Source organism: Ranitomeya imitator, chromosome 2 (assembly GCF_032444005.1).
Source record: "Ranitomeya imitator isolate aRanImi1 chromosome 2, aRanImi1.pri, whole genome shotgun sequence".
NCBI classification, from domain to species: domain Eukaryota; kingdom Metazoa; phylum Chordata; class Amphibia; order Anura; family Dendrobatidae; genus Ranitomeya; species Ranitomeya imitator.
This window is the reverse complement of record NC_091283.1, coordinates 325,754,066-325,781,763: the sequence shown is the minus strand read 5'-3', so window position 1 is coordinate 325,781,763 and position 27,698 is coordinate 325,754,066. Positions and strand designations below refer to the sequence as shown.

Genomic DNA, 27,698 nt, shown 5'->3' with positions numbered 1-27,698 from the left:
GTTTGATACCGTGCCGCACAAGAGGTTGGTACACAACATGAGAATGCTTGGTCTGGGGGAAAATGTGTGTAAATGGGTTAGTAACTGGCTTAGTGATAGAAAGCAAAGGGTGGTTATAAATGGTATAGTCTCTAACTGGGTTGCTGTGACCAGTGGGGTACCGCAGGGGTCAGTATTGGGACCTGTTCTCTTCAACATATTCATTAATGATCTGGTAGAAGGTTTACACAGTAAAATATCGATATTTGCAGATGATACAAAACTATGTAAAGCAGTTAATACAAGAGAAGATAGTATTCTGCTACAGATGGATCTGGATAAGTTGGAAACTTGGGCTGAAAGGTGGCAGATGAGGTTTAACAATGATAAATGTAAGGTTATACACATGGGAAGAAGGAATCAATATCACCATTACACACTGAATGGGAAACCACTGGGTAAATCTGACAGGGAGAAGGACTTGGGGATCCTAGTTAATGATAAACTTACCTGGAGCAGCCAGTGCCAGGCAGCAGCTGCCAAGGCAAACAGGATCTTGGGGTGCATTAAAAGAGGTCTGGATACACATGATGAGAGCATTATACTGCCTCTGTACAAATCCCTAGTTAGACCGCACATGGAGTACTGTGTCCAGTTTTGGGCACCGGTGCTCAGGAAGGATATAATGGAACTAGAGAGAGTACAAAGGAGGGCAACAAAATTAATAAAGGGGATGGGAGAACTACAATACCCAGATAGATTAGCGAAATTAGGATTATTTAGTCTAGAAAAAAGACGACTGAGGGGCGATCTAATAACCATGTATAAGTATATAAGGGGACAATACAAATATCTCGCTGAGGATCTGTTTATACCAAGGAAGGTGACGGGCACAAGGGGGCATTCTTTGCGTCTGGAGGAGAGAAGGTTTTTCCACCAACATAGAAGAGGATTCTTTACTGTTAGGGCAGTGAGAATCTGGAATTGATGCAAGTAAAACGAAAAAGCAGCCAGCTCACCGATCCCACCGGGAAGCAGGGAACTCCGTCCTTGATGAGACGTGATGAAGCACACTTGAGAAGAAAAAAAGAGGTTCCAGCTTCTCCATATAAAATCCAAACGCTTTATTATTATGACATCTTTAAAAAAGAAGAATAAACAGCTCCCGAGACATCACCAATACCAGTAATACAGCAGGCTACGCGTTTCGACCGATAAACGGTCTTTATCAAAGCTAAACTACTGAATAGTGAACTAGTATAAAAAGACCCAAAGACCAATACCATGTCAGAAACGAATCACATGATCTCACAGGTCCTATTAATCAACGAAAAATGAGCAATTCACATAAAACACACGAAAAAACAAATATATACAAACAATAATGGATAAAATAAACGAATAAATGGCACACATGAATGAACACTCAATAATGATACATAAGTTCATTTCTCTTATTGAGACCATCAGGAAATCGCGTACCCAGATTGAAGATCCAGAACGCTTCACGTGTTAATAATGTTCTATGCAAATCTCCTCCACGTATCGGCTTTTTGATTTTTTCTAGACCTGTAACCCTCAAAAAACTGACATCGCGTGAATGATAATCTATAAAATGTTTTGCCGCTGAAGAAATGTTGCGATTAATATTGCCAATGTGAACAATATCATGCAAATGTTCGGAAATGCGATTTTTCAATTTTCTAATCGTACATCCAACATAGATTTATTGCATTCAATACAATCTAGTTTATAAATAACGTATCGTGTATTACAATTTATGAAATCCTGGATGGTAAACGTATTGGCATTTTTACTGTCTTTAAAATTTTTAGTTGTAACCATTCTTTTGCACGTGGAACAATTAGTAACGTTACATTTGTAACTCCCCTTACATTGGAGCCACGTATCTGATCTTTTGTGAGAAACAAATGTATTTGGTGATAGAATATTACCCAATGTGGGTGCCCTCCTAGCAACAATGTTACACCCATCTTGTAACACCTGACTGAGAATGGAATCCTCATATAAGATAGGTAAAGCTTTAAAAATGATATGCTTAATTTCATTAAATTGGGGGCTGTATTGTAAGCAAACAAATGGTTTTTTACCAATATTACTTTTAGCGGGCTTTTTCTCTGACGCAACATTAGGTGAAATGAGTTCATTTTGATGTTTATTAGAAACTATTTTGCATGCTCGATCCAACATCCAATTGGGATAACCCCGTTTACTTAGCCTCTTGCATGATCTTGATAAATCACTATTATATGCATTATTGTTATTGCAATTGCGTTTAAGTCTGGTAAATTCCCCCACTGGGATTGCTTTGATAGTATGCTTGGGGTGGCTACTATTGGCATGCAGAATTGTATTACCGGCAATAGGTTTAATGAAAGTTCGTGTTGAGATCATTTCATTGTCAATACCTGTTAATTCAAGGTCCAGAAATGAAATAGTTGATTTATGATATATATGAGTAAATCTGATATTATAGTCATTATTATTAATATATGCTAAAAAATCGGGTATGGCAGATACATCGCCCTTCCAAATAATTAATGTATCGTCGATGTATCTGCCATACCATAAAATGAAAGAAGAAAATGGATTATTAGTTGTAAATAAAAATTGATATTCCCAGAATGCCATGACCAGGTTTGCTAGAGATGGGGAGAATTTAGCCCCCATCGCTACTCCAGTGCGTTGAAGATAGTAATCTCGATCAAATGAAAAGAAATTGTGTGTCAAAAGAAAAAATGCCACCTGTAAAATGAAATTAATTAAATCCTGTGAATAAACACTATGCTTTTCAAGATGAAATTGTAACGCAGAAATGGCAACATTATGCGGTATGCATGTGTACAATGACACAACGTCGCAACTTAGCCAGGAAAATTCTGGTGACCATGTTTTTTTCGACAAAATCCCCAGAACGTCTTTAGTGTCTTTGATAAATCCAGGTACTCGTGACACCAAAGGCTGAAGCAGAGAATCCAACCACTGACCCATATGTTCGTTGATTGAACCCATGCTGGAAACTATTGGGCGCATGGGAGGGAAAACGGTATCTTTATGGATTTTGGGTAACCCATACAATATTGGTGTGACCGGGTGTAAGACCTCCAGAAATTCAGATTGTTTCTTGGAGAGGACTCCCAATGAGATGCCATCTTTTATAATGTTATCCATTTTATTTTTAAAGATTGCTGTAGGATCACCCATCAATTTTTTATAGATGTTAGTATCATTTAACAATCTCATGATTTCTTGTCTGTAGTCACTGGAGTTCATAATCACAATTACACCTCCTTTGTCACTCATTTTTATTGTAATGTCCGTCATTCCCTTGATATTCTCAATGATTTGTCTCTGTTTCTTAGAGATGTTTCTATTGACAGACATAGAGTGTTGATTATACTTTAAATCCCTAAGTTCCCGCTCCACAACTTCTTGGAATTTACTCATGCATTCAGCCCTCGACTGGATCGGGTAGAATGAAGGATTTTTTACTTTAAAGTTGCTGGACTGGTTCACAATTGCGTCTTGATTAGAAGCAGATCCTTGTAGTTCTTGCAAAGATAACAGGGTGATTTGATCACCAAAATCCAATAAATGAAAATCATTTACAGTCATATCCGGTGCATCTAAGGCTTCATTATTTTCTTGCGTCCAAAAATGTTTTTTAAGAGTTAAATTGCGCACAAATTTGTTGATGTCCAAAATAGTTGAAAATAAATTGAAATCATGATCCGGAACAAAATTAAGTCCATAAGCCAATATATCAAGTTGTTCGGATGAAAAAGTCCTCGAAGATAAATTGATGACATTATTCACACCAGTTACGGCATCTGTTTCTTGCGGCGAGTTTGCATGCCACCATGTTTTTCTATGTTTTCTCCCGCCACGCTTTTTACGTTTTTTTGCGGTTTGGTAATATGTGGGGCAAAGCTGCAACAGGCAGAATCACTCAGAGACGTATCCGATACACTGTAACCATTATCAGTAGTGTCTCCCTCTCGTGAGCTAAAGCTCACATATCGCTTGTGCTGTCTCCTTCTGCGGTTGGTATGCCTGAGAATAGACTTCGGTGTTTTAGCAGAAAAATCCCAATCACTCCAATTGTATACCTTGTTTGACGCATAATCTTCCAGATCTCGTTGGAATTTGCGTTTCTTTCTCTGCATAATGTCATCTTCTAATTTAATCAAGACTTCCTGCGTTTTTTTGAAAGAAATATTTTCATTTAATGTGATGTTACTCAATGCAGGACTTTCTTTAATTTTGTCAATTTCAAATTGAATATTGGAGATTTTTGATTCCTCATGTTTGACAATGAGACGCATGAGATCCAATGAACAGGTACTTAGAATAGTATTCCATTCAATGGAAAAAGTCTCACCAAAATCTGTGGTGGACTTTTTCTTAATTCTAAGTCCTCTTGGGATCATATTTTTAGAAATATAATTCTGTAATGTTGTAAGATCCCACCATGTTTTGGTTTCCTGGATCATGAGTTTCTCTAATTGAGACAACGAATCAATGGTGTCTGTAGAGTTAATGGTCTCGTTTGGTATATTAGAAAAAACCATAGCAGCTTTCTGAATGCGATTTCTGTTAGAGTCTGTCATGTTGTGACCAAAAAAATGTGTTTGATAAAGTAGACAGCAGCCTTTGGAATAACAAAACTGTGGTGTGTTCTCAAAAAATATTATTGCAATATATGAAGGGAGCGTTGGATCGGGTGCACGGCAATCAAAGTTCAAATCGATGCAAGTAAAACGAAAAAGCAGCCAGCTCACCGATCCCACCGGGAAGCAGGGAACTCCGTCCTTGATGAGACGTGATGAAGCACACTTGAGAAGAAAAAAAGAGGTTCCAGCTTCTCCATATAAAATCCAAACGCTTTATTATTATGACATCTTTAAAAAAGAAGAATAAACAGCTCCCGAGACATCACCAATACCAGTAATACAGCAGGCTACGCGTTTCAACCGATAAACGGTCTTTATCAAAGCTAAACTACTGAATAGTGAACTAGTATAAAAAGACCCAAAGACCAATACCATGTCAGAAACGAATCACATGATCTCACAGGTCCTATTAATCAACGAAAAATGAAAAATGTAACGTTACTAATTGTTCCACGTGCAAAAGAATGGTTACAACTAAAAATTTTAAAGACAGTAAAAATGCCAATACGTTTACCATCCAGGATTTCATAAATTGTAATACACGATACGTTATTTATAAACTAGATTGTATTGAATGCAATAAATCTTATGTTGGATGTACGATTAGAAAATTGAAAAATCGCATTTCCGAACATTTGCATGATATTGTTCACATTGGCAATATTAATCGCAACATTTCTTCAGCGGCAAAACATTTTATAGATTATCATTCACGCGATGTCAGTTTTTTGAGGGTTACAGGTCTAGAAAAAATCAAAAAGCCGATACGTGGAGGAGATTTGCATAGAACATTATTAACACGTGAAGCGTTCTGGATCTTCAATCTGGGTACGCGATTTCCTGATGGTCTCAATAAGAGAAATGAACTTATGTATCATTATTGAGTGTTCATTCATGTGTGCCATTTATTCGTTTATTTTATCCATTATTGTTTGTATATATTTGTTTTTTCGTGTGTTTTATGTGAATTGCTCATTTTTCGTTGATTAATAGGACCTGTGAGATCATGTGATTCGTTTCTGACATGGTATTGGTCTTTGGGTCTTTTTATACTAGTTCACTATTCAGTAGTTTAGCTTTGATAAAGACCGTTTATCGGTCGAAACGCGTAGCCTGCTGTATTACTGGTATTGGTGATGTCTCGGGAGCTGTTTATTCTTCTTTTTTAAAGATGTCATAATAATAAAGCGTTTGGATTTTATATGGAGAAGCTGGAACCTCTTTTTTTCTTCTCAAGTGAGAATCTGGAATTGCTTGCCTGAGGAGGTGGTGATGGCGAACTCAGTCGAGGGGTTCAAGAGAGGCCTGGATGTCTTCCTGGAGCAGAACAATATTGTATCATACAATTATTAGGTTCTGTAGAAGGTTGTAGATCTGGGGATTTATTATGATGGAATATAGGCTGAACTGGATGGACAAATGTCTTTTTTCGGCATTACTAACTATGTTACTATGTTACAATAAGGATTCTGAAATTGGCATTACCATATGTAACATTAGATGAATGGGAAAAAAAGGTGTCAGTCACTTAGAGGACACATATTAAGGCCGGTTTCACACGTCAGTGGCTCCGGTACGTGAGGTGACAGTTTCCTCACGTACCGGAGCCACTGACACACGTAGACACATTCAAATCAATGCATCTGTGCAGATGTCATTGATTTTTTGCGGACCGTGTCTCCGTGTGCCAAACACGGAGACATGTCAGTGTTCGTGGGAGCGCACGGATTACACGGACCCATTAAAGTCAATGGGTCCGTGTAAAACACGTACCGCACACGAATATTGTCCGTGTGCAGTCCGTGTGCCGTGCAGGAGACAGCGCTACATTAAGCGCTGTTCCCCCCACTGGTGCTGAAGCCGCCATTCATATCTTCCCTGCAGCAGTGTTTGCTGTAGAGAAGATATTAATAATCGTGTGTAAAATCAAGATCCATATCCCCATAGGGGTGGAGCCGCATATTCATTACTGTAAATGAGCGGCCCCACGTGATCGCTCATACAGTAGAAGGTGCGGCCAGGACAGGAAGCAGGCGCCAGCGAGGGAGCCAGGTGAGTATTTTAAGAAGAGCGGGGGGTTGGGGGGGGGGGGGGGTGCGCACAGGGGGTGGGAGGGGGGTGGGGACCTGGATCTTGATTTTACACACGATTATTCATATCTTCTCTACAGCAAACGCTGCTGCAGGGAAGATATGAATGGGGCTTCAGCACGATGCAGGGGACAGCGCTAAACTTTAGCGCTGTCTCCTGCACGGTGCGTGTGGTACCCAGTGGGCACTGATGTGCCACACTGATGTGCCACAGAAACGCACGGGCACACGGACGCGGATAATTCCGGTACCGATTTTTCCGGTACCGGAATTATCTGGACGTGTGGGACTGCCCTAAGAAGGAACTAAAGAATTATTACCTTTCTATATACTACAAGAAAAATATAAATTGGATGATATAGAGTTCGTAAAATACTTGGACATTAAAAGATACATAAACAAAAAAACCAGAAACAACTACTACAAATACCTAAACCAATAATCACTTTGAGCGAGCAACCTAAGAATGAAATAAAATGGAAAACATGTAGTATATATAAACTTTATAATAGCGACATTGATCTTAAAAAGACAACTAACATGTCAAACTGGGAGAAAGATTTGAACTTTACTCAGGATTCAGAACAATGGAAAAAATCTATTAAAACAGTATATAAATTCAATACATTCGCTACACTGCATGAAACTTATTATTCACTGATCACAAGATGGTACTTTACCCCAGTACAGCACAATCAGTCACCTTTGTGCTGGAGGGAATGTGGGGAAAAAGGAGACATCAAGCCTATCTTTTGGGAATGTACCTTGATTAACCCTGATGTTCTGTTCGGGTCATAGTGACCCGAACAGACTTTTTGCGGCCCTGTAGATTTTTTTCTGTAAGTCTCTAAAACTTGAGACTCCTTGACTTTTCCTCATTTGGGGGGACCTACCTATGAGTATTTTTTTTTTTTTTTTTTTCGTTTACTTTTTGCTACACGCAAAAAGTTACACTTGTTGTGTTTGGGTCATAGTGACCCGACATCGCTTTTTACAGCTGTGAGGCCATATTTTCAGTGAATTAGAGGAGTTATAACCTCAGTTGGGTCTATTTATTGCATCTACTATTATATATCAATTGATTTATTTCCTAAATTATTTCAATGGGGTCGTACACGCGCTCTACCGGGGGTATGCATTGAGATCTGCGCACCATAAAAATGGCTTTATATTGATTATTTTTGGTGCGCAGTCTATTCTAAAATGTAGAGTGCATCCGGAGAGATCACTAGGTGTGCACTACACGTGTATATTATGCGCAGAACGGACTGCTCAGAACGCGCTAAGACATTTTTTTTGTAAAGTAAGTCTGTCTTCCTGGCTTATCTGCTTGTTTTCAGAAGGGTTCTTATCTTCTCTGCTCTTATCAGTAAACATATGCTAGCCCAGACATGTTACCTTTCAGTTTCTTTGGAGAGCAGCTGTGTACATACCTCTGTTCCAGGATATCTCTGTTCCAGGCAGTATCTTTGTTTTCTACAGGTATGTTGCTTGTTATGCTTTTACTAATCAATTCTATTGATAGATTGTATATTGTAAAGGAATACTTTTATTTTATTACATGTGATTAGTGTTATTACTGTGTGATACACTGCTCTACACTTAGCATGATAGATTGCTGGATATTGAGCACTAGTATGCTTTGATGTAGTATAGAAGCTCTTATTGTTTTTGAAGCTGTTTTTTTTTCTCAGACTTTATTATTATTGTTTACTTACAAAAGTTTTTTTTTATTACAAAATATGTGTAGTTTTCTATTTTCGTTTTTCTCATTGATCTGTTTTTTTTCAGAAAAAAAAAAAAAGATTTCTAGTTCATTTTTCTTTTTTTTTTTTTACTACCAAACATGTTCACAAACAGTCTAGTAAGCAAAAAGTATAAAAAAAATGGAGTTAGAGTGTCTAAAATCAAGGTTTAATAAGCCGGGTCATAGTGACCCGGAACACTACAAGTGTATAGTAAATGCGAACAAAACAGCAGGGTTAATGAAACATGGAAAAAAGTGGAACAATCGATACAACAGATTACACACAATGATATAAGACTCTCTCTACAATTAACAATTCTAACAATAGGGGTAAATGATATACCAAAAGAAAATATCTATATAGTCTCACATATAATAATGGAAACAAATCACTTAGGCAACGTTCACACTAGCGTTATGCAAGTTTGCGTCGGGCGACGCAGCGGCGACGCATGCGTCATGCGCCCCTATATTTAACATGGGGGACGCATGCGTTTTTTTTTGTTGCGATGTGCGACGCATGCGTCTTTTTTGCCGATAGCGTCGGACCAAGAAAACGCAACAAGTTGCATTTTTCTTGCGTCCAAATTTCGGCAAAAACCGACGCATGCGTCGCAAAACGCAGCGTTTTTGCATGTGTTTTGCTGTGTTTTTGCGTGCGTTGTGCGTTGCGTCGCCGACGCAGCGGCGCACAACGCTAGTGTGAACGTAGCCTTAATTGCATCCCATTGGAAAAGGAAAGACCCTCCAAAAATAGAGGACATCATAGAAGAATAGCTACACATAATGTCTACTAATTTAACCACGCCATAAGACACAATAGATTTCCCAAATACTCAAAAATTTGGGCCCCCTGGAATAAAGAATTCACAACACCATTCACCTAGTCCCCTCTAATCACAAGAGAGAAAGGGAAAAAAAAAACAGATTCTCTGATGTGACCTCCTGGCTCACGCACAATATTAGCAGCACAAGAGTTATATGCTGAAATGTGCCCTGGTGTCACACACTGAGCAAAAGCGACTGATCTGCTGGAAGGTTTCACAGCCACACGGGATCCTATGTATCTGAACTAGCTATCAGCCGCCTAGATAACGTTCTGACCTTCCTGTAGCAGGAGCGGCCTCTCTGCTACACTGACAAAATGGCGCTAAAACAACATGTCCGCTCTTTATCTGGAGAGGGACGTGTGACTTCAGCAGCCAATGACACGAGCCCTTGAGTCTGGACGTTGTGGATGGTATATGCGCACTGATTGGCTGCCGGAATCTCCACACATTGAGATAAGGGGAAAAACACATGCGCCGCTCCTCTAATATCTCCACACCCACTCCCCTCATCAAACGTGTCCCCTGTGCCCCCCGCTCATCATACAGCAGCACTGTCCTAGGCAAAGTCATAACAAAAGTATTAGTGGAAACGCGATGATTTACCGAACTGTGACCGAAGTTTGCCGACTTAGAGTAAAAATAAAAATACTCAAGAAAGCGAACATGAATCTGAATGTGCTACGTTCTGCCGAATTTGAGATTGGCGAATGTTTTCTGAACAAGTTTGCTCATCTCTACTCATATACACACGGCTCCGCTCGGTACACCTCATACACACACAGCTCCTCTCCGCACACACTGCTCCGCTCCATACACCTCATACACACACAGCTCCTCTCCGCACACACACTGCTCCACTCCATACTCCTCATACACACATGGCTCCGGTCCATACTACTCATACACACACAGCTCCTCTCCGCACACACACTGCTCCGCTCCATACTCCTCATACACACACAGCTCCTCTCCGCACACACACTGCTCCGCTCCATACTCCTCATACACACATGGCGGCTCCACTCCGTACTCCTCATACACACGTGGCTCCGGTCCATACTACTCATACACACACAGCTCCTCTCCGCACACACACTGCTCCGCTCCATACTCCTCATACACACACAGCTCCTCTCCGCACACACACTGCTCCGCTCCATACTCCTCATACACACATGGCGGCTCCACTCCGTACTCCTCATACACACGTGGCTCCGCTCCATACACCTCATACACACACAGCTCCTCTCCGCACACACACTGCTCCGCTCCATACTCCTCATACACACATGGCTCTGCTCCATACACACATGGCTCCGCTCCGTACACCTCGTACACACACGGCTCCGCTCCGTACACCTTGTACACACATGGCTCTGCTACATCCACACTGTAAACCCCTCCTGACCCCACACATAATCTTCCCCTCATCCAGCACCATGACAACCAGCACAGCAGAGTCCTGCATACACTGAGGCCCCTGACCATGTGACCACTGACTCCTCCCCTCATGTGAGGTCATCACAGGTCCTGTGCGCACAGACCAGCCATATGTGGAGTTCAAATTGCAGTTGGAGGTAGGTGCTGGAGGCTCCATTATTCTCTATGTGGAGTGCGGCTCTGTGGGTGGAGGTCGGTGCTGGAGGCTCCATTATTCTCTATGTGGAGTGCAAATTGCAGTTGGAGGTAGGTGCTGGAGGCTCCATTATTCTCTATGTGGAGTGCGGCTCTGCGGTTGGAGGTCGGTGCTGGAGGCTCCATTATTCTCTATGTGGAGTGCGGCTCTGCGGGTGGAGGTCGGTGCTGGAGGCTCCATTATTCTCTATGTGGAGTGCGGCTCTACGGGTGGAGGTCGGTGCTGGAGGCTCCATTATTCTCTATGTGGAGTGCGGCTCTTCAGGTGGAGGTCGGTGCTGGAGGCTCCATTATTCTCTATGTGGAGTGCGGCTCTGGGGGTGGAGGTCGGTGCTGGAGGCTCCATTATTCTCTATGTGGAGTGCGGCTCTGCGGGTGTTGGTCGGTGCTGGAGGCTCCATTATTCTCTATGTGGAGTGTGGCTCTGCGGGTGGAGGTCGGTGCTGGAGGCTCCATTATTCTCTATGTGGAGTGCGGCTCTGCGGGTGGAGGTCGGTGCTGGAGGCCCCATTATTCTCTATGTGGAGTGTGGCTCTGTGGGTGGAGGTCGGTGCTGGAGGCTCCATTATATTCTATGTGGAGTGCGGCTCTGCGGGTGGAGGTCGGTGCTGGAGATTCCATTATTCTCTATGTGGAGTGCGGCTCTGCGGGTGGAGGTCGGTGCTGGAGGCTCCATTATTCTCTATGTGGAGTGCGGCTCTGCGGGTGGAGGTCGGTGCTGGAGGCTCCATTATTCTCTATGTGGAGTGCGGCTCTGCGGGTGGAGGTCGGTGCTGGAGGCCCCATTATTCTCTATGTGGAGTGTGGCTCTGCGGGTGTTGGTCGGTGCTGGAGGCTCCATTATTCTCTATGTGGAGTGTGGCTCTGCGGGTGGAGGTCGGTGCTGGAGGCTCCATTATTCTCTATGTGGAGTGCGGCTCTGCGGGTGGAGGTCGGTGCTGGAGGCCCCATTATTCTCTATGTGGAGTGTGGCTCTGTGGGTGGAGGTCGGTGCTGGAGGCTCCATTATATTCTATGTGGAGTGCGGCTCTGCGGGTGGAGGTCGGTGCTGGAGATTCCATTATTCTCTATGTGGAGTGCGGCTCTGCGGGTGGAGGTCGGTGCTGGAGGCTCCATTATTCTCTATGTGGAGTGCGGCTCTGCGGGTGGAGGTCGGTGCTGGAGGCTCCATTATTCTCTATGTGGAGTGCGGCTCTGCGGGTGGAGGTCGGTGCTGGAGGCTCCATTATTCTCTATGTGGAGTGCCGCTCTGCGGGTGGAGGTCGGTGCTGGAGGCTCCATTATTCTCTATGTGGAGTGCCGCTCTGCGGGTGGAGGTCGGTGCTGGAGGCCCCATTATTCTCTATGTGGAGTGCGGTTCTGCAGGTGGAGGTCGGTGCTGGAGGCTCCATTATTCTCTATGTGGAGTGTGGCTCTGCGGGTGGAGGTCGGTGCTGGAGGCTCCATTATTCTCTATGTGGAGTCCGGCTCTGCGGGTGGAGGTCGGTGCTGGAGGCGTCATTATTCTCTATGTGGAGTGCGGCTCTGCGGGTGGAGGTCGGTGCTGGAGGCTCCATTATTCTCTATGTGGAGTGCGGCTCTGCGGGTGGAGGTCGGTGCTGGAGGCTCCATTATTCTCTATGTGGAGTGCGGCTCTGCGGGTGGAGGTCGGTGCTGGAGGCTCCATTATTCTCTATGTGGAGTCCGGCTCTGCGGGTGGAGGTCGGTGCTGGAGGCCTCATTATTCTCTATGTGGAGTGCGGCTCTGCGGGTGGAGGTCGGTGCTGGAGGCCTCATTATTCTCTATGTGGAGTGCGGCTCTGCGGGTGGAGGTCGGTGCTGGAGGCTCCATTATTCTCTATGTGGAGTGCGGCTCTGCGGGTGGAGGTCGGTGCTGGAGGCTCCATTATTCTCTATGTGGAGTCCGGCTCTGCGGGTGGAGGTCGGTGCTGGAGGCCCCATTATTCTCTATGTGGAGTGCGGCTCTGCGGGTGGAGGTCGGTGCTGGAGGCTCCATTATTCTCTATGTGGAGTGCGGCTCTGCGGGTGGAGGTCGGTGCTGGAGGCTCCATTATTCTCTATGTGGAGTGCGGCTCTGCGGGTGGAGGTCGGTGCTGGAGGCGTCATTATTCTCTATGAGGAGTGCGGTTCTGCGGGTGGAGGTCGGTGGAGGCCCCATTATTCTCTATGTGGAGTGCGGCTCTGCGGGTGGAGGTCGGTGCTGGAGGCTCCATTATTCTCTATGTGGAGTGCGGCTCTGCGGGTGGAGGTCGGTGCTGGAGGCTCCATTATTCTCTATGTGGAGTGTGGCTCTGTGGGTGGAGGTCGGTGCTGGAGGCTCCATTATTCTCTATGTGGAGTGCGGCTCTGCGGGTGGAGGGCGGTGCTGGAGGCTCCATTATTCTCTATGTGGAGTGCGGCTCTGTGGGTGGAGGTCTGTGCTGGAGGCTCCATTATTCTCTATGTGGAGTGCGGCTCTGCGGGTGGAGGTCGGTGAAGGAGGCTCCATTATTCTCTATGTGGAGTGCGGCTCTGCGGGTGGAGGTCGGTGCTGGAGGCTCCATTATTCTCTATGTGGAGTGCGGCTCTGCGGGTGGAAGTCGGTGCTGGAGGCGTCATTATTCTCTATGAGGAGTGCGGTTCTGGGGGTGGAGGTCGGTGCTGGAGGCTCCATTATTCTCTATGTGGAGTGCGGCTCTGCGGGTGGAGGGCGGTGCTGGAGGCTCCATTATTCTCTATGTGGAGTGCGGCTCTGCGGGTGGAGGTCGGTGCTGGAGGCTCCATTATTCTCTATGTGGAGTGCGGCTCTGCGGGTGGAGGTCGGTGCTGGAGGCTCCATTATTCTCTATGTGGAGTCCGGCTCTGCGGGTGGAGGTCGGTGCTGGCGGCCCCATTATTCTCTATGTGGAGTCCGGCTCTGCGGGTGGAGGTCGGTGCTGGAGGCTCCATTATTCTCTATGTGGAGTGCGGCTCTGCGGGTGGAGGTCGGTGCTGGAGGCTCCATTATTCTCTATGTGGAGTCCGGCTCTGCGGGTGGAGGTCGGTGCTGGAGGCCCCATTATTCTCTATGTGGAGTCCGGCTCTGCGGGTGGAGGTCGGTGCTGGAGGCTCCATTATTCTCTATGTGGAGTCCGGCTCTGCGGGTGGAGGGCGGTGCTGGAGGCTCCATTATTCTCTATGTGGAGTGCGGCTCTGCGGGTGGAGGTCGGTGCTGGAGGCTCCATTATTCTCTATGTGGAGTGCGGCTCTGCGGGTGGAGGTCGGTGCTGGAGGCTCCATTATTCTCTATGTGGAGTCCGGCTCTGCGGGTGGAGGTCGGTGCTGGAGGCCCCATTATTCTCTATGTGGAGTCCGGCTCTGCGGGTGGAGGTCGGTGCTGGAGGCTCCATTATTCTCTATGTGGAGTCCGGCTCTGCGGGTGGAGGTCGGTGCTGGAGGCCCCATTATTCTCTATGTGGAGTCCGGCTCTGCGGGTGGAGGTCGGTGCTGGAGGCTCCATTATTCTCTATGTGGAGTCCGGCTCTGCGGGTGGAGGTCGGTGCTGGAGGCGTCATTATTCTCTATGAGGAGTGCGGTTCTGGGGGGTGGAGGTCGGTGCTGGAGGCTCCATTATTCTCTATGTGGAGTGCGGCTCTGCGGGTGGAGGGCGGTGCTGGAGGCTCCATTATTCTCTATGTGGAGTGCGGCTCTGTGGGTGGAGGTCTGTGCTGGAGGCTCCATTATTCTCTATGTGGAGTGCGGCTCTGCGGGTGGAGGTCGGTGAAGGAGGCTCCATTATTCTCTATGTGGAGTGCGGCTCTGCGGGTGGAGGTCGGTGCTGGAGGCTCCATCATTCTCTATGTGGAGTGCGGCTCTGCGGGTGGAAGTCGGTGCTGGAGGCGTCATTATTCTCTATGAGGAGTGCGGTTCTGGGGGTGGAGGTCGGTGCTGGAGGCTCCATTATTCTCTATGTGGAGTGCGGCTCTGCGGGTGGAGGGCGGTGCTGGAGGCTCCATTATTCTCTATGTGGAGTGCGGCTCTGTGGGTGGAGGTCGGTGCTGGAGGCTCCATTATTCTCTATGTGGAGTGCGGCTCTGTGGGTGGAGGTCGGTGCTGGAGGCTCCATTATTCTCTATGTGGAGTGCGGCTCTGCGGGTGGAGGTCGGTGAAGGAGGCTCCATTATTCTCTATGTGGAGTGCGGCTCTGCGGGTGGAGGTCGGTGCTGGAGGCTCCATTATTCTCTATGTGGAGTGCGGCTCTGCGGGTGGAGGTCGGTGCTGGTGGCTCCATTATTCTCTATGTGGAGTGCGGCTCTGCGGGTGGAGGTCGGTGCTGGAGGCTCCATTATTCTCTATGTGGAGTGCGGCTCTGTGGGTGGAGGTCGGTGCTGGAGGCTCCATTATTCTCTATGTGGAGTGCGGCTCTGTGGGTGGAGGTCGGTGCTGGAGGCTCCATTATTCTCTATGAGGAGTGCGGCTCTGCGGGTGGAGGTCGGTCCTGGAGGCTTCATTATTCTCTTTGTGGAGTGCGGCTCTGTGGGTGGAGGTCGGTGCTGGAGGTTCCATTATTCTCTATGTGGAGTGCGGCTCTGCGGGTGTTGGTCGGTGCTGGAGGCTCCATTATTCTCTATGTGGAGTGTGGCTCTGCGGGTGGAGGTCGGTGCTGGAGGCTCCATTATTCTCTATGTGGAGTGCGGCTCTGCGGGTGGAGGTCGGTGCTGGAGGCCCCATTATTCTCTATGTGGAGTGTGGCTCTGTGGGTGGAGGTCGGTGCTGGAGGCTCCATTATATTCTATGTGGAGTGCGGCTCTGCGGGTGGAGGTCGGTGCTGGAGATTCCATTATTCTCTATGTGGAGTGCGGCTCTGCGGGTGGAGGTCGGTGCTGGAGGCTCCATTATTCTCTATGTGGAGTGCGGCTCTGCGGGTGGAGGTCGGTGCTGGAGGCTCCATTATTCTCTATGTGGAGTGCGGCTCTGCGGGTGGAGGTCGGTGCTGGAGGCCCCATTATTCTCTATGTGGAGTGTGGCTCTGCGGGTGTTGGTCGGTGCTGGAGGCTCCATTATTCTCTATGTGGAGTGTGGCTCTGCGGGTGGAGGTCGGTGCTGGAGGCTCCATTATTCTCTATGTGGAGTGCGGCTCTGCGGGTGGAGGTCGGTGCTGGAGGCCCCATTATTCTCTATGTGGAGTGTGGCTCTGTGGGTGGAGGTCGGTGCTGGAGGCTCCATTATATTCTATGTGGAGTGCGGCTCTGCGGGTGGAGGTCGGTGCTGGAGATTCCATTATTCTCTATGTGGAGTGCGGCTCTGCGGGTGGAGGTCGGTGCTGGAGGCTCCATTATTCTCTATGTGGAGTGCGGCTCTGCGGGTGGAGGTCGGTGCTGGAGGCTCCATTATTCTCTATGTGGAGTGCGGCTCTGCGGGTGGAGGTCGGTGCTGGAGGCTCCATTATTCTCTATGTGGAGTGCCGCTCTGCGGGTGGAGGTCGGTGCTGGAGGCTCCATTATTCTCTATGTGGAGTGCCGCTCTGCGGGTGGAGGTCGGTGCTGGAGGCCCCATTATTCTCTATGTGGAGTGCGGTTCTGCAGGTGGAGGTCGGTGCTGGAGGCTCCATTATTCTCTATGTGGAGTGTGGCTCTGCGGGTGGAGGTCGGTGCTGGAGGCTCCATTATTCTCTATGTGGAGTCCGGCTCTGCGGGTGGAGGTCGGTGCTGGAGGCGTCATTATTCTCTATGTGGAGTGCGGCTCTGCGGGTGGAGGTCGGTGCTGGAGGCTCCATTATTCTCTATGTGGAGTGCGGCTCTGCGGGTGGAGGTCAGTGCTGGAGGCTCCATTATTCTCTATGTGGAGTGCGGCTCTGCGGGTGGAGGTCGGTGCTGGAGGCTCCATTATTCTCTATGTGGAGTCCGGCTCTGCGGGTGGAGGTCGGTGCTGGAGGCCTCATTATTCTCTATGTGGAGTGCGGCTCTGCGGGTGGAGGTCGGTGCTGGAGGCGTCATTATTCTCTATGTGGAGTGCGGCTCTGCGGGTGGAGGTCAGTGCTGGAGGCTCCATTATTCTCTATGTGGAGTGCGGCTCTGCGGGTGGAGGTCGGTGCTGGAGGCTCCATTATTCTCTATGTGGAGTCCGGCTCTGCGGGTGGAGGTCGGTGCTGGAGGCCCCATTATTCTCTATGTGGAGTGCGGCTCTGCGGGTGGAGGTCGGTGCTGGAGGCTCCATTATTCTCTATGTGGAGTGCGGCTCTGCGGGTGGAGGTCGGTGCTGGAGGCTCCATTATTCTCTATGTGGAGTGCGGCTCTGCGGGTGGAGGTCGGTGCTGGAGGCGTCATTATTCTCTATGAGGAGTGCGGTTCTGCGGGTGGAGGTCGGTGGAGGCCCCATTATTCTCTATGTGGAGTGCGGCTCTGCGGGTGGAGGTCGGTGCTGGAGGCTCCATTATTCTCTATGTGGAGTGCGGCTCTGCGGGTGGAGGTCGGTGCTGGAGGCTCCATTATTCTCTATGTGGAGTGTGGCTCTGTGGGTGGAGGTCGGTGCTGGAGGCTCCATTATTCTCTATGTGGAGTGCGGCTCTGCGGGTGGAGGGCGGTGCTGGAGGCTCCATTATTCTCTATGTGGAGTGCGGCTCTGTGGGTGGAGGTCTGTGCTGGAGGCTCCATTATTCTCTATGTGGAGTGCGGCTCTGCGGGTGGAGGTCGGTGAAGGAGGCTCCATTATTCTCTATGTGGAGTGCGGCTCTGCGGGTGGAGGTCGGTGCTGGAGGCTCCATTATTCTCTATGTGGAGTGCGGCTCTGCGGGTGGAAGTCGGTGCTGGAGGCGTCATTATTCTCTATGAGGAGTGCGGTTCTGGGGGTGGAGGTCGGTGCTGGAGGCTCCATTATTCTCTATGTGGAGTGCGGCTCTGCGGGTGGAGGGCGGTGCTGGAGGCTCCATTATTCTCTATGTGGAGTGCGGCTCTGCGGGTGGAGGTCGGTGCTGGAGGCTCCATTATTCTCTATGTGGAGTGCGGCTCTGCGGGTGGAGGTCGGTGCTGGAGGCTCCATTATTCTCTATGTGGAGTCCGGCTCTGCGGGTGGAGGTCGGTGCTGGCGGCCCCATTATTCTCTATGTGGAGTCCGGCTCTGCGGGTGGAGGTCGGTGCTGGAGGCTCCATTATTCTCTATGTGGAGTGCGGCTCTGCGGGTGGAGGTCGGTGCTGGAGGCTCCATTATTCTCTATGTGGAGTCCGGCTCTGCGGGTGGAGGTCGGTGCTGGAGGCCCCATTATTCTCTATGTGGAGTCCGGCTCTGCGGGTGGAGGTCGGTGCTGGAGGCTCCATTATTCTCTATGTGGAGTCCGGCTCTGCGGGTGGAGGGCGGTGCTGGAGGCTCCATTATTCTCTATGTGGAGTGCGGCTCTGCGGGTGGAGGTCGGTGCTGGAGGCTCCATTATTCTCTATGTGGAGTGCGGCTCTGCGGGTGGAGGTCGGTGCTGGAGGCTCCATTATTCTCTATGTGGAGTCCGGCTCTGCGGGTGGAGGTCGGTGCTGGAGGCCCCATTATTCTCTATGTGGAGTCCGGCTCTGCGGGTGGAGGTCGGTGCTGGAGGCTCCATTATTCTCTATGTGGAGTCCGGCTCTGCGGGTGGAGGTCGGTGCTGGAGGCCCCATTATTCTCTATGTGGAGTCCGGCTCTGCGGGTGGAGGTCGGTGCTGGAGGCTCCATTATTCTCTATGTGGAGTCCGGCTCTGCGGGTGGAGGTCGGTGCTGGAGGCGTCATTATTCTCTATGAGGAGTGCGGTTCTGGGGGGTGGAGGTCGGTGCTGGAGGCTCCATTATTCTCTATGTGGAGTGCGGCTCTGCGGGTGGAGGGCGGTGCTGGAGGCTCCATTATTCTCTATGTGGAGTGCGGCTCTGTGGGTGGAGGTCTGTGCTGGAGGCTCCATTATTCTCTATGTGGAGTGCGGCTCTGCGGGTGGAGGTCGGTGAAGGAGGCTCCATTATTCTCTATGTGGAGTGCGGCTCTGCGGGTGGAGGTCGGTGCTGGAGGCTCCATCATTCTCTATGTGGAGTGCGGCTCTGCGGGTGGAAGTCGGTGCTGGAGGCGTCATTATTCTCTATGAGGAGTGCGGTTCTGGGGGTGGAGGTCGGTGCTGGAGGCTCCATTATTCTCTATGTGGAGTGCGGCTCTGCGGGTGGAGGGCGGTGCTGGAGGCTCCATTATTCTCTATGTGGAGTGCGGCTCTGTGGGTGGAGGTCGGTGCTGGAGGCTCCATTATTCTCTATGTGGAGTGCGGCTCTGTGGGTGGAGGTCGGTGCTGGAGGCTCCATTATTCTCTATGTGGAGTGCGGCTCTGCGGGTGGAGGTCGGTGAAGGAGGCTCCATTATTCTCTATGTGGAGTGCGGCTCTGCGGGTGGAGGTCGGTGCTGGAGGCTCCATTATTCTCTATGTGGAGTGCGGCTCTGCGGGTGGAGGTCGGTGCTGGTGGCTCCATTATTCTCTATGTGGAGTGCGGCTCTGCGGGTGGAGGTCGGTGCTGGAGGCTCCATTATTCTCTATGTGGAGTGCGGCTCTGTGGGTGGAGGTCGGTGCTGGAGGCTCCATTATTCTCTATGTGGAGTGCGGCTCTGTGGGTGGAGGTCGGTGCTGGAGGCTCCATTATTCTCTATGAGGAGTGCGGCTCTGCGGGTGGAGGTCGGTCCTGGAGGCTTCATTATTCTCTTTGTGGAGTGCGGCTCTGTGGGTGGAGGTCGGTGCTGGAGGCTCCATTATTCTCTATGTGGAGTGTGGCTCTGCGGGTGGAGGTCGGTGCTGGAGGCTCCATTATTCTCTATGTGGAGTGCGGCTCTGTGGGTGGAGGTCGGTGCTGGAGGCTCCATTATTCTCTATGTGGAGTGCGGCTCTGCGGGTGGAGGTCGGTGCTGGAGGCTCCATTATTCTCTATGTGGAGTGTGGCTCTGCGGGTGGAGGTCGGTGCTGGGGGCTCCATTATTCTCTATGTGGAGTGCGGCTCTGCGGGTGGAGGTCGGTGCTGGAGGCCCCATTATTCTCTATGTGGAGTGCGGCTCTGTGGGTGGAGGTCGGTGCTGGAGGCTCCATTATTCTCTATGTGGAGTGCGGGTGGAGGTCGGTGCTGGAGGCTCCATTATTCTCTATGTGGAGTGTGGCTCTGTGGGTGGAGGTCGGTGCTGGAGGCTCCATTATTCTCTATGTGGAGTGTGGCTCTGCGGGTGGAGGTCGGTGCTGGTGGCTCCATTATTCTCTATGTGGAGTGCGGCTCTGCGGGTGGAGGTCGGTGCTGGAGGCTCCATTATTCTCTATGTGGAGTGTGGCTCTGCGGGTGGAGGTCGGTGCTGGAGGTTCCATTATTCTCTATGTGGAGTGCGGCTCTGCGGGTGGAGGTCGGTGCTGGAGGCCCCATTATTCTCTATGTGGAGCGCGGCTCTGCGGGTGGAGGTCGGTGCTGGAGGCTCCATTATTCTCTATGTGGAGTGCGGCTCTGCGGGTGGAGGTCGGTGCTGGAGGCTCCATTATTCTCTATGTGGAGTGTGGCTCTGTGGGTGGAGGTCGGTGCTGGAGGCTCCATTATTCTCTATGTGGAGTGTGGCTCTGCGGGTGGAGGTCGGTGCTGGAGGCTCCATTATTCTCTATGTGGAGTGTGGCTCTGTGGGTGGAGGTCGGTGCTGGAGGCTCCATTATTCTCTATGTGGAGTGTGGCTCTGCGGGTGGAGGTCAGTGCTGGAGGCTCCATTATTCTCTATGTGGAGTGCGGCTCTGCGGGTGGAGGTCGGTGCTGGAGGCTCCATTATTCTTTTTGTGGAGTGCGGGTGGAGGTCGGTGCTGGAGGCTCCATTATTCTCTATGTGGAGTGCGGCTCTGCGGGTGGAGGTCGGTGCTGGAGGCTCCATTATTCTCTATGTGGAATGCGGCTCTGCGGGTGGAGGTCAGTGCTGGAGGCTCCATTATTCTCTATGTGGAGTGCGGCTCTGCGGGTGGAGGGATGTGGATATTCCCCATTACTGGCGCATTAATACTAAAAATATATTGCACAGGGGATATCACAGCCAATTCCCACAAGAAAATTCCTGGAAACATCGGCTCATCTTCTTCTCATTCAGGTCTCTACAATACCGGATCCTCTCAGTGAAGATCTTCTATATAAGACAATTTTCCTGATTTACCCATCAAAGATGGATATGGACAGAGACAAGATGGCGGTGAGGATATTACACCTCACCCTAGAGATCCTCTTCCGTCTTACTGGAGAGGTGAGAGATTCTGATGACGTCACATTACATCATTATCTATGGGAATAACAGATGGACAGAACTGGAGAGGTGAGGACTCTGGAAATGTCTGTAGTGAGATTTATTAATGTGTCTCTCCATAACCAGGATTACACAGTGGTGAAGAAGACCTCTAGTGAGCGCTGTCAGGACCCTGTGTCTGAGGGAAGGGGAAGACCCCTGAGCCCAATCACAATGCCTCCATCTCACCCCCTGATACATGAGGACATCAATGACCAGAAGGTCCTAGAACTCGCCTACAAGATGATTGAGCTGCTGACTGGAGAGGTGACACTGCTGGGAATGCTGGGACATTATACAGTAGCGCTATGTGGGGATCGGGGGAATGATGGTATCATTGTATGTGTCAGGTTCCTGTAAGATGTCAGGATGTCGCCATCTATTTCTCCATGGAGGAGTGGGAGTATTTAGAAGGACACAAAGATCTGTACAGGGATGTCATGAAGGAGGTTCCCCAGCCCCTCACATCACCAGGTAATAGACAGGACTAAATACACACGGCCTATAATTATCTGTATGTAAATAATGAATTCAGTCCCTGTATGTGTTTCCTCCAGATCTATCCAGTAAGAGGACAACACCAGAGAGATGTTCCCATCCTCTTCTTCCACAGGACTGTAAACCGGAAGATCTCAATGTTCCTCAGGATCATCAGGTAGATGGAGAGAAGGTGTCATGAGATCTCCCCTATGATGTGTAGACGGCTGTGAAGGTCTTGTGCTCAGTCTTGTTTTATCCCCCAGTATTATGTTTTATACTTGTGTAACACAGGTCGACACAAAAAAATATTCTTTGTAATCATCGCAGTGACATTGTACTTTTCTGAATCCTCTTTTTGTCCTGATTTTAAAAATGTGTATAGTTTTTCTATAGCATGTATAGTTTCCATGGAGCAGCGTCATTATTATAAGGTATAGAAAATATACTGGCGACATTAAGAAATCAGTAATCTGCATATTAGAAAAAAATGCTTCACTTTACAAAACAGTTTTTATTGAACCAAAATAATTTCATATGCAAAATAGAAACCAAAATATGAGCAGAAATTAAAATTGCGTGACATTAGACTGTCGTTGATACAATTTTTCCGGGTTGTCCCTATATAACATCCGACAGTGATCTGCCATCATTAAAGGTACCGTCACATTAAGCGACGCTGCAGCGATATAGACAACGATGCCGATCGCTGCAGCGTCGCTGTTTAGTCGATTTGTGGTCTCTGGAGAGCTGTCACACAGACAGCTCTCCAGCGACCAACGATGCCGACGTCCCCGTGTAACCAGGGTAAACATCGGGTTACTAAGCACAGGGCCACGCTTAGTAACCCGATGTTTACCCTAGTTACCATTGTAAATGTAAAGAAAAACAAAAAAAAACACTACATACTTACATTCCGGTGTCTGTCGCGTCCCCCGGCGTCAGCTTCCCTGCACTGTGTAAGCGTCGGCCATAAAGCAGAGCGGTGACGTCACCGCTGTGCTCTGCTTTACGGCCGGCCGGCGCTGACACAGTGCAGGGAAGCTGACGCCGGGGGACGCGACAGACACCGGAATGTAAGTATGTTGTGTTTTTTTTTTTTTTTACATTTACAACGGTAACCAGGGTAAAAACAAAAATACTCAAGAAAGCGAACATGAATCTGAATGTGCTACGTTCTGCCGAATTTGAGATTGGCGAATGTTTTCTGAACAAGTTTGCTCATCTCTACTCATAGACACACAGCTCCACTCGGTACACCTCATACACACACAGCTCCTCTCCGCACACACACTGCTCCACTCCATACTACTCATACACCTGGCTCTGCTCCATACACACACTGCTCCGCTCCATACCCACACTGCTCCGCTCCATACCCACACTGCTCCGCTCCATACCCACACTGCTCCGCTCCATACCCACACTGCTCCGCTCCATACCCACACTGCTCCGCTCCATACCCACACTGCTCCGCTCCATACACACACGGCTCCGCTCCATACACACACGGCTCCGCTCCATACACACACGGCTCCGCTCCATACACCTCGCACACACACGGCTGACGGCTCTGCTACATCCACACTGTAAGGCTATGTGCACACGTTCAGGAATCCGCACTCCACATAGAGAATAATGGAGCCTCCAGCACCGACCTCCACCCGCAGAGCCGCACTCCACATAGAGAATAATGGAGCCTCCAGCACCGACCTCCACCCGCAGAGCCGCACTCCACATAGAGAATAATGGGGCCTCCAGCACCTACCTCCACCCGCAGAGCCACACTCCACATAGAGAATAATGGAGCCTCCAGCACCGACCTCCACCCGCAGAGCCGCACTCCACATAGAGAATAATGGAGCCTCCAGCACCGACCGCCACCCGCAGAGCCGCACTCCACATAGAGAATAATGGAGCCTCCAGCACCGACCTCCACCCGCAGAGCCACACTCCACATAGAGAATAATGGAGCCTCCAGCAACTATGTGGAGTGCGGCTCTGCAGGTGGAGGTCGGTGCTGGAGGCTCCATTGTTCTCTTTGTGGAGTGCGGCTCTGCAGGTGCTGGAGGCACCATAATAATAATTTTTTTTAATTATATAGCGCCAACATATTCCGCAGCACTTTACAATTAAGCGGGGACATGTACAGACAATAAATTCAGTACAAGTTAAGACAATTTAAACAGTGACATTAGGGGTGAGGTCCCTGCTCACAAGCTTACAATCTAAAAGGAAATGGGGGACACAATAGGTGAAAAGTGCTTGTTATTTCAGGTCTGGCAGTTATAATAAATAGGGATTTTCATATAAAGCTGCATGATCCGGTCATCAGCCTGTGTGTATAAGTGCAATAGTCAAGTATCAAGTGCAGTTATCGTGTGCATGGAGGGTGTGGAGACAGATGAATAGTAGGGTGCAGATTCAGAATAATATTTGGAAGGAGGGAACAGGACAAAGTTAGTTTACTGAGTAGTTGATGTGGTAGGCTTGTTTGAAGAGATGGTTTTTTAAAGCGCGCTTGAATAGGTCGGGGCTAAGTATCAGTCTGATCGTCTGGGGAAGTGCATTCCAGAGAGCTGGCGCAGCACGAGAGAAGTCTTGGAGATGGAGATGCGAGGTTAGGATTACGGGGGATGTTAGTCTTAGGTCATTTGTACAACGGAGGGCACGTGTAGGGCCATAGACGGAGATGAGAGAGGAGATATAAGGCGGTGCAGAACTGTGGAGAGTTTTGTGGGTAAAAGAGATGAGTTTATACTGGACCCTGTAGCGAATGGGTAGCCAGTGTAATGACTGGCACAAGATGGAGGCATCGGTGAAGCGGCTGGACAGAAATATGACCCTGGCTGCCGCATTCAAGATGGATTGGAGAGGAGAAAGTTTGGAAAGAGGGAGACCAATCAGAAGAGAGTTGCAGTAGTCCAGACGAGAATGAATAAGAGCGACAGTAAGAGTCTTAGCAGTTTCAAAGGTGAGAAAAGGTCGGATTCTGGAGATGTTTTTAAGATGCAGGTGACAGGAGCGAGTGAGTGATCGGATATAGGGAGTAAAGGAAAGTTCGGTGTCGAATATGACCCCAAGACAGCGGGCATGCTGCTTGGGAGTTATGGTTGAACCCTCCAGGGTAATTTTGATGTTGGGTAGAGTGAGGTTAGTAGAAGGGAGAACACAAGAAGTTCAGTTTTGGAGAGATTTAGTTTCAGATAGAGGGAGGACATGATGTTACAGACAGCAGACAGACAATCCTTGGTATTTTGAATTAGAGTGGGGGTGATGTCAGGGGAAGAAGTGTATAATTGGGTGTTGTCAGCATAGAGATGGTACTGGAACCCAAATCTGCTGATTGTTTGTCTAATAGGGGCAGTGTATAGAGAGAAAAGGAGGGGGCCTAGGACTGAACCCTGCAGAACCCCGATAGTAAGGGGACAAGGAGAGGAAGAGGAGCCGGCAAAAGATACAGTGAATGAGCGGTCAGAAAGGTAGGAGGAGAACCAGGAGAGGGCTGTGTCCATGAGGCCTATAGAGCGGAGCATAGTGAGGAGGAGCTAGTGATCCACCTTGTCAAATGCGGCAGAGAGATCCAGGAGAATCAGCAGAGAGCAATGACCTTTGGATTTAGCTGTTATTAGATCATTAGAGACTTTAGTGAGGGCAGTTTCAGTGGAGTGTAAGAGCGGAAACTAGATTGTAAGGGGTCGAGAAGAGAGTTATCCGAGAGATAGCGGATTAGATGGGAGTGGACCAAGCGTTCTCTTTATTCTCTATGTGCAGTGCGGCTCAGCGGGTGGAGGTCAGTGCTAGAGCCTCCATTATTCTCTATGTGGAGTGCGGCTCTGCGGGTGGAGGGATGTGGTGATTCCCCATTACTGGCGCATTAATACTAAAAATATATTGCACAGGGGATATCGCAGCCAATTCCCACAAGAAAAATCCTGGAAACATCGGCTCATCTTCTTCTCATTCAGGTCTCTACAATATCGGATCCTCTCAGTGAAGATCTTCTATATAAGAGAATTTTCCTGATTTACCCATCAAGGATGGATATGGACAGAGACAAGATGGCGGAGAGGATATTACACCTCACCCTAGAGATCCTCTTCCGGCTTACTGGAGAGGTGAGAGATTCTGATGACGTCACATTACATCATTCTTATCTATGGGAATAACAGATGGACAGAACTGTAGAGGTGAGGACTCTGGAAATGTCTGTAGTGAGATTTATTAATGTGTCTCTCCATTACCAGGATTACACAGTAGTGAAGAAAACCTCTAGTGAGCGCTGTCAGGACCCTGTGTCTGAGGGATGGGGAAGACACCTGAGCCCAATCACAATGCCTCCATCTCACCCCCTGATACATGAGGACATCAATGACCAGAAGGTCCTAGAACTCACCTACAAGATGATTGAGCTGCTGACTGGAGAGGTGACACTACTGGGAATGCTGGGACATTATACAGTAACAATATGAAGGGATCGGGGGATGACGGTATCATTGTATGTGTCAGGTTCCAATAAGGTGCCAGGATGTTGCCATCTATTTCTCCATGGAGGAGTGGGAGTATTTAGAAGGACACAAAGATCTGTACAGGGACGTCATGATGGAGGTTCCCCAGCCCCTCACATCACCAGGTAATAGACAGGACTAAATACACACGGCCTGTAATTATCTGTATGTAAATAATGAATTCAGTCCCTGTATGCCTTTCCTCCAGATCTATCCAGTAAGAGGACAACACCAGAGAGATGTCCCCATCCTCTTCTTCCACAGGACTGTAAACAAGAAGATCCCAATGTTCCTCAGGATCATCAGGTAGATGGAGAGAAGGTGTCATGAGATCTCCCCTATGATGTGTAGACGGCTGTGAAGGTCTTGTGCTCAGTCTTGTTTTATCCCCCAGTATTATATGTTTTATACTTGTGTAACACAGGTCGACACAAAAAAATATTCTTTGTAATCATCGCAGTGACATTGTACTTTTCTGAATCCTCTTTTTGTCCTGATTTTAAAAATGTGTATAGTTTTTCTATAGCATGTATAGTTTCCATGGAGCAGCGTCATTATTATAAGGTATAGAAAATATACTGGCGACATTAAGAAATCAGTAATCTGCATATCAGAAAAAAATGCTTCACTTTACAAAACAGTTTTTATTGAACCAAAATAATTTCATATGCAAAATAGAAACCAAAATATGAGCAGAAATTAAAATTGCTTGACATTAGACTGTCGTTGATACAATTTTTCCGGGTTGTCCCTATATAACATCCGACAGTAATCTGCCATCATTAAGTCATTCCCAAAACCCTAGTAGCGGTGCTCCATTACTTTAATGTTCTGGTGAAACCGCTCGCCTTGTTCATCGCTTACATCCCTTAGATTTTAAGGGAAGAAATCTAAATGTGAATGCAAAAAGTACATTGTCAGAGGCATGCGACATCCAAGACACTGGCATGCATTTAGCAGTTCCTCAACACCTTCAACATATTCTGGAGATTTTTCTTTTCATAAGACGTTTTCACAGATCCACATGAAGCTTTTCCATGATCTCAATTCCTTATTTCAAATTCCTTCAAACACATCATCACTCATAACCTCTCTGATCTGAGGACCAACAAATACCCATTCATTCAGTGTTGCTGGTGAAATGCTGGAGAATTTCCGTGAAATGTACTGGAGCCCTTGTGAATTTGTCTTTGCCATGGCTTTCACAAAGCTTTTAATCAATCCCAACTTTATATGTAGTGGAGAAAAAAGATTATGCTGAACATTGTCTCTACCTGGAGCATAGATGTTTCTCTGTCTTTAATCACGACGAACATAATGCTCTACTGTATTTCTACTGTCCCATGAACACAAGAAGCAACAATATTTTGGGAAACCTCTTTGCAATCCCATTAGCAGACCAATCAGTTTCAAATCTCCACAGATATTCCATTGATGATGCTTATATTGTATAGCATCCAAAACAACTAACAGATTTTCATAACTTTCCTTTAGATGA

At 48.3% G+C, this 27,698-nt stretch overlaps 1 protein-coding gene across 2 annotated transcripts in view; it reads left to right on the top strand.

Moving 5' to 3' along the window:
• Nucleotides 1-10,860: 10,860 nt before the first annotated feature.
• Nucleotides 10,861-27,698, top strand: part of LOC138663527 (zinc finger protein 182-like) — a 41,810-nt gene continuing 24,972 nt past the window's right edge. The window contains exons 1-9 of one of the 2 annotated variants that reach the window (XM_069749767.1): nt 10,861-10,917; nt 21,027-21,176; nt 21,303-21,482; nt 21,566-21,689; nt 21,773-21,870; nt 25,661-25,810; nt 25,940-26,119; nt 26,202-26,325; nt 26,409-26,506. In XM_069749767.1, the coding sequence (XP_069605868.1) occupies nt 21,099-21,176; nt 21,303-21,482; nt 21,566-21,689; nt 21,773-21,870; nt 25,661-25,810; nt 25,940-26,119; nt 26,202-26,325; nt 26,409-26,506 (1,032 nt within the window). In that variant the 5' untranslated portion in view covers nt 10,861-10,917; nt 21,027-21,098. Of the gene's footprint in view, nt 11,027-21,026; nt 21,177-21,302; nt 21,483-21,565; nt 21,690-21,772; nt 21,871-25,660; nt 25,811-25,939; nt 26,120-26,201; nt 26,326-26,408; nt 26,507-27,698 lie in introns of both variants that reach the window. The other variant, XM_069749766.1, reaches the window with a different exon arrangement.